At 37.4% G+C, this 11,768-nt stretch overlaps 1 protein-coding gene across 10 annotated transcripts in view; it reads right to left on the minus strand.

Annotated features, from left to right (window-relative positions):
• The window catches only part of MFF (mitochondrial fission factor), a 34,661-nt gene extending 23,249 nt beyond the window's left edge, over positions 1-11,412 (minus strand). For 3 of the 10 annotated variants that reach the window (XM_030830470.3, XM_030830391.3, XM_030829810.3), the window contains exons 1-5: positions 11,243-11,408; positions 6,691-6,802; positions 5,747-5,923; positions 4,645-4,865; positions 3,553-3,722 (exon numbers count right to left, since the gene is read on the minus strand). In XM_030830470.3, coding sequence (XP_030686330.2) covers positions 3,553-3,722; positions 4,645-4,865; positions 5,747-5,784 — 429 coding nt within the window. In that variant the 5' untranslated portion in view covers positions 5,785-5,923; positions 6,691-6,802; positions 11,243-11,408. Of the gene's footprint in view, positions 1-3,552; positions 3,723-4,644; positions 4,866-5,746; positions 5,924-6,690; positions 6,803-10,712; positions 11,218-11,242 lie in introns of those variants that run through there. The other 7 variants (XM_030884135.3, XM_030884267.3, XM_030830001.2 and 4 more) reach the window with 7 other exon arrangements.
• Between the last annotated feature and the right edge of the window lie 356 nt (positions 11,413-11,768).

The raw sequence follows: 11,768 nt of genomic DNA on the forward strand, positions 1-11,768 counted from the left end.
TCACACTGCTTCAAAGCTGTGTCAAGTCCTCATATTTTCCAACTCTTTTTCTTTACAGTTCTTCCTTTTTGTTCTCTGCAAGATCTTCTCTCACGGGCTCCCATCTGGAGGTAGTGTCAGTGTCACAGCCTCTTTCTCCTCATTCACACTGCCTAACCTATTCTAAGAACACTGAGAGCTGTCATGATTTGTGTACTTTGCAGTTCATAGCCAGATCAGATGGTTTATTGCACAGTTCTTTATTAGTTCCCTGTAGGTAGAATCACCAAGCAATGGTCTTTCCGAATATTAGCAGAGATTAGGCATATTGAAAGGTTCATCAATTTCCTCTACCTCCAGATTTTATAAACCCTCTCTGAGCTAGGGGGACTATATGCTTCGTGTTTTAAGGCCTCTTCACATGTTCACTTGGATACTTCAAGCCAGTTTAAGAAGTCAGTACGTTATTTTCTGCAAATTTATTTCTTGTATCAATCAGGCTTTTAAACAAAAATCGTATAGTGTTCCTCATAAGTCACCTTCAGGTATTCTTCTTTCTTGCCACAGGCCAGTGGTTCTCAACTGGGTGTGATTTTTTCCCTCCAAGGGACATCTGGCAATGTATGCAGATCATCTTTTCTGTCTTTTTATTGTGATAAAATAGACATAACACAAAACTCACCATTCTAACCATTTTAAAGTATATATATTATACAATTCAGTGGTATTCAGAACATTCACAGTGTTGTGCAACCATCACCACTATCTAGTTTCAGAACATTTTCATCCCCCCAAAAGGAAACCCCAAGATTAAGCAGTCAGTCCCAAGTACTCTCTCCCCTAAACCCCTGTCAACTACTATTCTGGATATTTCATGTAAGCAGAATCATACAACATATGGCCTTTTCTGTCTGGCTTCTTTGACTTAACACGTTTTCAAGGTTCATCCATGTTGTAGCATGTATAAGTACTTCATTCCTTATCATAGCTGAATAATACTCCACTGTATGGATATACCACATTTTGCTTATCCATTCATCAGCTGAAAGGCATCTGGGTGTTTCCACCTCTTGGTTATTTGAGACATTTTTGATTTTCATGACTTGAAGGATGCTACTGGCGTCTCGTAGATAGAGCTCAAGAATGCTGTTAAATATTTTACAGTGCAAAAGGACAGCCCTCACCACAACAAAGAACTATCTAGTCTAAAATGTCATAGTGCTGAGGTTGAGAAACCTTGGCATATGTTGTAAAATGATTATTACAGAATAAATGATTTAGGGAATCTTACTTGATATATTCTAAGTAGCATCCGAATGAATAATCAATGTTATCAGCACTCAGGGCCTTACTACCCTTCCATTTCAATCCATTTTGTAGAAGCTACCAGTACTCTGGTTCCTTCCCTTTTCTCCTCTGCTCACTAGCTGATTGCCTCTTGAGGGCCACCTGACCCTTCTATGGACTGAAGCACAGATCATCACCTTTGCTTTCCTTTTAATAGGCAACTAGTACTAATATCGGAAACTCCTCTCCTACATCTCAGGATTTGGCCCCTGCCGAAGGTTTTTTTTTTTTTTTAATTGAAGTATAGTTGATATACAATATGACATAAATTAAAGGTATACAATATAGTGATTCACAATTTTTAAAGGTCATACTCCATTTATAGTTATTATAAAATACTGGCTATAGTCCCTGTGTTGTACAGTATATCCCTGTAGCTTATTTTATACATAACAGTTTGCACCTCTTAAACCCTTACCCCTCTACTGCCCCTCCCTGCTGGTAACCACTAATTTGTTCTCTATATCTGTGAGTCTGTTTCTTTTTTGTTATACTCACTAGTTGTATTTTTTAGATTCTCAGACTTACTTCACTTAGCATAATACCCTCCAAGTCCATCCTTGTTGTTGCAAATGGCAAAATTTGATTCTTTTTTATGGCTGAGTAATATTCCATTGTGTGTGTGTGAGTGTGTGCATGTATGTCACATCTTCTTTATCCATTCATCTGTTGATAGACACTTAAGATGCTTCCAAATCTTCTGCCACAGGATGTTACTTTTCACAACAATGATATTTGTACCTATTGAACTTTTCACATCAATTAGAACATGTACTAAACATACTACACATATTATTACATTTAATTCTCTCAATAATCGTATGCAGTTGGCATTATTCTTATCATTATTTTAGAGATGAGCCTTGGAATTGTTAAATAACTTGCCCAAAGTTATGTGGTTAATAAGTAGCAAAGTAGGCCTTCAAAATTAGGTTAATTCTCAGTCTCAGCTTTTCACTCCAGTGCTATACACTTTGGACATTTATCACATTTGACTATATATCAATTACAGCAGGAGTAAACCCAACATGGGCTTAAAACCTAGGTCTCCTGAGAGACAGTACTCGTCTTGTTTTCAGTTGGTTATTCACATCAAGTAGGCACAAGTGTCTAAAATGGTGGGAGCATAAAGATCAGAAGACAAACAAAACCTGAAGAATATCAAAGGGAGGGTTTCTCTCCTGGCAGAATCCTCACTCCAAGACAATATTATACACAGACCACTACAAAGGAACCATGTCTCAATGCACAGTGTCTTACACAAAAGCTCAAAAAATGTCTGTTAAATAAATATCAGTACAATTCTGCAAGTACCTTAGTGCCTCTTCATCGTGTGAACATTCAAATTTAGTACTCTTCACCGAGTAAATACCTAGAATGTCTAAACTGGCACCTAGGAGTGTATTATCTGAGTCACCTCAGCTCAAACTTCCAACCTAAGAAAAGGTCATACCTAGTACTAGGAAACTGCACTCCCGTAGGTTATATGGGTGATTTACCCTTTTAGGAAAGGATTATATGAAAAATGAAAGACAAGGGCAGTTCCATTATCAATAAAAACATATCTTTGCACACTGTTTTATACTAGCATCATGACAACACAGGAATTTAGAAGTTATAATGAAAAAGTTGCAACTACAGAAACCACAGAAAAGGAGTCTTACAAGATTGGCCCTGAATCAACAGCAAAGGCAAGATTTGAACTTTGCAACTAATACCTTATTAGTCCATATACTATCATATTTAGGTCAACAAGGTCATTAACATTACACAACACGGTAACTAACTCAGTAGAAACTTTCCAGCAAGCAGGGAGAATAGGTAGTATCAAGGGGAAAAAAGAGCTTTCTCTGCCATTTGCCAGACTGCTTTTATAACAAAGTGATGCATTAATTTTTTCCCATGCTAAACTTCCCAAATTTTTCTGTATTGCTTAAAGTGTAACTCCCAGCCATAAAAGCTCATCCTTCAAGACCACATGAATGTTAATGATTTCCACAAAATTGTCATTTTCCTGAAATATAATATTTAAATTAAAAAAAACCCAACAGCATAGTATCTCATTTGGGGTATTCATAAGCCAGAATTTATAGTAATCAATGTTCCATGCAAAAGGATTCCATTACATATTACCAATGATATGATTTATAGCCTCTTAACTCCTCTTTAACTTTTGCTTCTGTCTCTATTACTTCAAATTCAGATGATGTTAAAACTAGCACTTACTTCTTCACTTTGAGGGGTTGGAGGAGGTTTTTCTAAATCCAGAAAATCTAGTGGTCTTTCACTTAGTGTAAGTACACGAGGTGGTGTTTTTAGTGCCAGAGGTTTGAAGGGAGTTGACTGTATAAGGTCAAGATCTGCTGGCCTTGAAAATGGAATGTCTTCATTATTTCCTAAGCGTAGGGGGAAAAAAAAAAAAGGAAAGGAGGGAGATTTTTAAAAGACATAGGTTTTATTAAAATGTATTTGCCATTACACACCCACTAGCAATAGCTAAAATTAAAAAGACTAACAATACAAAGTGTTGCTGAGTGCAAATGAAACTCTCATATGTCACTGATGGGAATATAACAGGGTACAACCAATTTCAAAAATAGCTTGACAGCTTTTCATAAAGTTAAACGTCATAACTTATAATATGATCTAGCAATTCCACTCCTAAGAGATATGAAAACACATGTCTTCATAGCAGCTTTATTCCTAATAGCACCAAAAAGGAAACAACCCAAATGTCCACCAACAGGTGAATGTATAAACAAATTGTGGTTTATCCACACACTGGAATATTAGAAATAAAATGGTATGAACAACTGATACAGCAACAATATGGAAGAATCTCAAAAACATTACATTAAGCAAAAGAAGCCAGACCCAAGAGTATATAGTGTATCAGTCCATTCATACGAAACTCTGGGAAAGACAAATGTGATCTCTGGTTATAAAAAGGAGATTATGGTTGCCTGGAATTGAGGGGTAGGAACTGAATGAGAAACCTTTTGGCGGGTAATGAATATGTTCTATATCTGGACTGTGGTGGAGGTTACATAGGAGTATACATTTGTCAAAACTCATCAGGCTGTACATTTTAAAATTACACCATTTTATGTATGTAAATTATATCTCAATAATTAGTTGAATTATTAAAAAATACTAGTTGAAATTTCAGACTATTGTAATTTATAAACTTTTTGAAGAAAATGTAAAGTTGCATTTCCCAACCCCTTTTCTAAGTAACATTTTGAAAAATCCCAAAAGTTTTCATAAAAATATATAAAATACATTTATCAGGCAACTTTATAAACAAATATAAAATACCTGCTACAACAATTCTCTCTGGAACCTGCATAATCACACTAGCATTTGAAACTCCTTCTTGGAATCCTTGTTCCAGGTCAGCATTTGGTGGTGCTACCTTTAATTTTTCCGGGACCCTCATTCGCTGACTAATACCTTCGGTGTATTCCATTTCATATTGAATTCGACTAATTTCCGCCATCTCAGCAGCACTGGGAGAAGGAAATGCTGCCCCACTCACTCTGCAGGCAAAAAATTTAGACAGGGGTGACTGAGTGTTAAAATGTCAGTCTTTTCTATGTAGTGAAGTTAGGATATCTTTTAGAAAATAAAAGATCAAAGAAAATGTTCTCCTCAACATAATACCTTCTCACTTAGTTGAAACTGCACCTTGAGGATATTGCTTAGGAACAAATTTTTTAAATTATTGTATAACCACAAGACGAATGTGCACACACATACACTCTCTTCCTCTCTGCATAAAGAGATATGCATGCTGCTTACATAACTCAAAAAATGCCTAAAATAAAACTTAAATAGAAATTTCCTAATGAATTATATGAAGGGAAGCTGCTAGAACTTTATAAAAATGAAATTAGAAATTCCGGTCATGCATGGAAAAAATAAAACCTTTTAATGACGAATATCAGATTCATAAGGTAAATAATGTTAATTCTAAATTTACTAAAAAAGAAGCAACCCCCTGAATTTCACAAAATAAAAATGAAAACTTCTCTTACTGAATGTATATCTGATGACTGAGATGAAATGAATACCAAATACAGAATATACACTAATAAATCCTTAATGTTTGCATTCATTTTGAGGGACTACAGTGTGAAAGTTTCACACTATTAATTTGTACTCAGTATCATATTTACATGTATATTTTTTAAAAACATGACATGCCTTCAAACAGAAAGACAGGACAAATGCATTGAGAAACCTAAATCAGAGAAGGATCCATGCTCCAGGGAAATGCAGCAGAAAGGAAGTTGCCCCAAGATACAAAATGCTGACAGAAGTGTAAAGGAACAGGATTAGCCTATGGGCAATCAGCTTTAAAGCAACTATGTCTCAAACCTATAATGTCATCAGCTCAACTGAATAAAATGTCACTGACCTTCCTAGTGATGTGTCATTGCTTGTTCGTTTACTCATTTTTAATACAGTAAATACACGTTTATAATAGCTATTAAAGTACTGCCTCCCTGTAGTTCAGTTTATTTACACAACAATTCCCCTAAAGATCTGAATTTTTTTGGAGGTGTACATAACAACACGGAAACTGCTTTTCCAGCTGTAAAAAAGAAAGAATAAAAATCAGTATTTCAACAATTCATTTCATAAGAAAACTATCAATAAAAGTAAATATCTACTTAAAATTATTTTTGGATTTCAACCAAAATCAATTTCCAAATCTCTCCTAAAAAGAGTTATTCTATACCTCAAAAAAATATAAAGACTGTTTTAAGCATAGTCACTGTATTATGATTTTGCAAACGGGATAAAGAAAAGCTAATCAAATGTATATACAAATGTGAAGTCAGATTAAAAGAAAACATTTTGCCATAAAACTCCTCTAATTATTATATTCTAAAGGGGGAAAAGATCCTTTTCTTTTTCAGCCTAAGTACAAATGAAAAAATTATGAAAATAATGTAAAGGGCAGAAAAATGTATTTGAAGTAACCTAATATTTGATGTATAAGTAATGGTTTCTTTAAAAGGAAATAACTTTGAAAGCCAAATTACACTACATTTTCAGCAGAAGGTATTATATATAAATCCAGGTCAATAAAAAATTAAAGACAGTATAAATGTAAGCCATAGCTGGGACATTTCTTAAACTCCATGTCAGAGATATATCACACATTTTAAACTCCACCTTACTGACATGCTTTGGAGGGTTCTTAGAGGTTGCTAAGGGGCTAAGCCCTGACAAATGACTACTTATGACTGCTAACTTGCACCCTTCATTCTTTACCAAAATGTGTGAATTTTCAGGATTTGCATGCAAATAGTTTAAAGACTAAGAAAACAGAGCCAAAAGAAAATTTTTACTCACAAAAGTGTACCAACTACTGCTTGCTTTTTGGCATTATCTGTTTCTGTGCTTCATATTAAATCCTTTAACTTGCTTCAATATGCATGTGCTGGATTTAGAGCCACTTTTGTCCCTGGGGGAGAAAAAACAGGAGCTAACTGAAAAACTAGATGATACTACCATTAGGGATTCATTGCTGGAAATACTCCAAATAATGAAAGTCACTAAAGATGTACAACCTTACCTTAAAAAAAACCAGTAAAATAAATAAAGAAAAAATGAACACGCTTACCACCAATTTTAGGTCTAGAGACAGAACCCTACAGCCATTCACTAGTTAATGCAAGATAAAAGACAATCATTGTTTCTGATTTGAAACAAAGGAAAACATACCTGATGAAAAATACTTATGTTTAAAAGAATCTTAATACTTATGTGTATAAATAAGTGTATATATAAGTGTATATATATATACACACAAATTAAGGAGGAGCAAATGCATTGGCTAAATTTTCATCCAGCTATTTTCATTCAGTATTTAATTTCATATTTGTTTCATTTCATTCCCAACTTTAACTTGGTATTTAATTTGAACCAGTAACACACGCACATGGTACAAAGTACACAAGAACACACAGAGATGTAGGGCCAGAAACTATAAAACTCTTACAGGAAAACATAGGCAGAACACTCTATGACATAAATCACAGCAAGATCCTTTTTGACTCACCTCCTAGAGAAATGGAAATAAAACCAAAAGTAAACAAATGGGACCTAATGAAACTTCAAAGCTTTTGCAAAGCAAAGGAAAACATAAACTAGATGAAAAGACAACCCTCAGAGTGGGAGAAAATATTTGCAAATGAAGCAACTGACAAAGGATTAATCTCTAAAATTTACAAGCAGCTCATGCAGCTCACTATCAAAAAAACAAACAACCCAATCCAAAAATGGGCAGAAGACCTAAATAGACATTTCTCCAAAGAAGATATACAGATTGCCAACAAACACATGAAAGGATGCTCAACATCACTAATCATTAGAGAAATGCAAATCAAAACTACAATGAGGTATCACCTCACACCAGTCAGAATGGCCACCATCAAAAAATCTACAAACAATAAATGCAGGAGAGGGTGTGGAGAAAAGGGAACCCTCTTGCACTGTTGGTGGGAATGTAAACTGATACAGCCACTATGGAGAACAGTATGGAGGTTCCTTAAAGAACTACAAATAGAACTACCATACAACCCAGCAATCCCACTACTGGGCATATACCCTGAGAAAACCATAATTCAAAAAGAGTCATGTACCACAATGTTCATTGCAGCACTATTTACAATAGCCAGGACATGGAAGCAACCTAAGTGTCCATCGACAGATGAATGGATAAAGAAGATGTGGCACATATATACAATGGAATATAACTCAGCCATAAAAAGAAATGAAGTTGAGTTATTCATAGTGAGGTGGATGGACCTAGAGTCTGTCATACAGAGTGAAGTAAGTCAGAAAGAGAAAAACAAATACCATATGCTAACACACGTATATGGAATCTAAAAAAAAAATGGTTCTAAAGAATCTAGGGCCAGGACAGGAATAAAGATGCAGACGTAGAGAATGGACTTGAGGGCACGGGGAGGGGGAAGGGTAAGCTGGGACGAAGTGAGAGAGTAGCACTGACATACATATACACTACCAAATGTAAAATAGATACCTAGTGGGAAGCAGCCACATAGCACAGGGAGATCAGCTCCGTGCTTTGTGACCACCTAGAGGGGTGGGATAGGGAGGGTGGCAGGGGGATACAAGAGGGAGGGGACATGGGGATATATGTATACGTATAGCTGATTCACTTTCTTATACAGCAGAAACTAACACAACATTGTAAAGCAATTATACTCCAATAAAGATGTTAAAAAAAAAAAGAAAGAAAGAAAAGAAAAAAAAAAGAATGCACAAAGAAAATAAAGTGTCCCACCAGATCCTATCCTATAACCACCTAGGTCCCCATAGGCAATCTCTCATCAATTTCTGTGCCTCATTCTAAATGAGATACTCTTCTTATAATTGTGCGTATATATCTGAAGCACAGTAAAAGCTTATAGTTAAAACTAACACTGAAAAGAGATACCTCAAAAGAAGTATAGCCTTGGGACATTATAAACTGAAACTTTATAATAATAAACAAGGGACGCAATTGCTAGAAAAACATTATCTCCCTGAAATGTGCTATTCTCCACATTCCATTTACTACATTTCAGCCTTCTTATTAACTTTCCACTAGTACATCCCACGGGTCTCAACATTTCATTTTACAGCAACATCTTCTCTTACAAGACTCTCTGAGTTTGCAAAGTATCCCAGACTTGGATCATAAAGGTGGACAATGAAAAGACAACTTCTGGAAAAAGTCAAATTCTCCTGTAGCCAATCTGAGCTACTGACAAAATAGATGGAACTTTTCTACTAAGATTTAACATTGTACTGTTCCAATTACTGGCTTTTCTGCTTAAGTAAAATAGATCAAAATCTAATTTTTTTCTCCCTCATTAGACTGTGACATTTTTGTTAATATCTTTTGGCAATAAAGAAAATAAATTTCTCATTTGGAGTTAAGATACTAACTCCAATTTTGTCACTTACAATCTACTAGGCAACAAGTACATGAGTCTCTGTGATATAACTAAGGAGACAAAAATCTGTCTCAGAATCATAGATGATCTTATATCTCTACTTTCTAAGCCCGGTGGTTTCCAACCATCAGTAACTTACCAACTTCATGCTTTTTTTTCCATACTCACACAGTACGTATACTTAATCTTTTCTTTAACTCAATTTTTAAAAACCTTAAGTGTATTTTAAAAGGAAATTTTACATTACTATTTTATTTTATTTATTTATTTTTTGGCCATGCAGCTTGAGGGATCTTAATTCCCCAACCAGGGATTGAACCTGGGACCCTGGCTTTGGAAGTGCTGAGTCCTAACCACTGGACCACTAGGGAATACCCTTACATTACTTTTTTAAACCATGGACTTAATGTACATATATAAAGACAGGTAACAAAAACATAACTCTTACAAAAAACCCTCATCTGCAAACCACCTAAAGTCAAGTCACATCCCACTTGTGGAAAGTGTCCCAATTTGGGGACACAATGATTCAAGCCTGACTTTCTTATTTTCTGTATCAGAACACTGGGATGCAAAGAAGTAGCCCAGGAAGTCACAGAAACAACCTGGGTCAAATTGACTGTGGTTGCAAAGATTTATATAATTCTCCAATTACCAAAAAAAATGTTGGGTTGTTTGTCGCTTATTATGTGGACCTAGTTCAAGGCTTTTATACAGTCACCCTGTTTCAGTTCTCTTTTCAAGCAACTATACTTAAAGAATGGGTGTATGAGAAAATCACAGTGTAGTAACCCAGGATTAATTTTAATTTTTAAAGAAAAATCACTGAAAACTTGGAAAAATACAAATTAACGAATTTTAAAATAAGGTTATCAATCCACAGAAAACAAGTTTCAACACAAGAAGGGAGGACAGTAACAGCTAAACTTTGTAATCATAAAATAAGGCAGCCCTATCAGACAGGAAGGGATAGAAAACACAATTTCCTTTTGGAAAAATCCAGCAAAACCAACTCACGAGTGCTTGAAACCAAATAGATAGCAGGTCCCACCCACAATTTAATTACAGGGGAAGAGACTACTAGGTACAACTAAATCGCTCTAATTGTTTCTGAATCTATCCTCCTCAGGGTTTTTCCTTTGGGATATCAGACACGGAAACAAATGTTTTTCATTTAGGGTGAGAAAACATTTAAAATCCTTCAGTTAAAGTCTCTCAGTGGGGTGAGAGGCCTGTAAACAACTGGTTCTATATTTGGGAACAAGGGCCCTAAAGCTTTTATCTTTTGCAACTAAAAGACGCCACCACTTTTGAAAGCATTCTCCTCCCTCGAGAATGCCCCCTGCTCTAAAGTTGTAGGCCGCACCCGAGGGTTTTCTTCTAAATACCATATAAGCGGAACTGCACCTGCAGACGAAGGTCAGAGGCTTGTCGGAACGGGAATCCGAGCTTTCCCCATTTCCCAGCTCCTGGAATGAAATCTAGGAGCATCTCCGGGCATCCACACCTGCGAGCAAGGATGCTTACACAGCGGCCCGACCAGGGACCTCCCCGAGGTACCTGGGCTTCCAACAAGGCCTTTCTTTTCGAACACGTTCTTTTCCACAAAGTAAAGACAAAACAAACCAAAAACTACTTTTAAAGACGGCAGGCATCGGGTTCAAGGTCATACTAAAAGGTACCAGGACCTTGGCTGAGAAGGATGAGAGAATACTACCAGCCAAACCGCGCTTGAAGCTCTCAGGACGCCCTAAGGAGGAGGAAAGCCCAGGGTTGAGGACAAGAGGCTCTGGGGTCGGGCCTCCGGCCAAGACTACGCTACTAACGGGCCGGGGCCGCAGCGGGTCCCTCCATCAACGGAGGGTCAGAGCCGCGGCGCTAGGCCCGGCAGCCGGCTCGGGCCGCGGCTCCCGGGTCGGGAAGACGTCAGTACTCACCCCTGGGCCCGCTGAAGGTCCCTGGCGAGGACCGCCGCCCGCCGGCTCCCGGGGCGCTCGGGTGGGCGCTGTCAGAGACCGTTGGCCGAGCGCACGGAGGCGCCCGGGCAAATCACCGGCCAGAGAGGCCCGCAGCGGGCGGGAAAAGACGCGAGAACTTCCGGGACTGGCCCCTCCCAGGAGCCGTAGTTGAGGCAGGTTTGTGGTCATGTGACTCAGGGAAGGGCGGACGTACGGCCCACGCATAGGAGCGGGGGCAGTACGACGCCGATGAGGCGACATCTTTGTTATGGGCAAGGTGTGCCAACCGCTTCTCCTGTTTACAAGGTAAACCTTCAATAGCTAGTTAAATAACTAGTTTTCAGGACTGTCTGCATCAAAATCAGGACTGGTGTGAGGCCTAAGAATCTGCATATTTCGCCAGTTCTGCAAGTGATTCTTAAACACTATAGTACAATTTTGACGACTTTTCAAGCCCTCTATGTCTTCCTTAAACAGTGACCCCTGCCCTGACTGGCTCCACTGA

The sequence above is a fragment of the Globicephala melas genome, chromosome 7 (genome assembly GCF_963455315.2).
Source record: "Globicephala melas chromosome 7, mGloMel1.2, whole genome shotgun sequence".
NCBI classification, from domain to species: Eukaryota; Metazoa; Chordata; class Mammalia; order Artiodactyla; family Delphinidae; genus Globicephala; species Globicephala melas.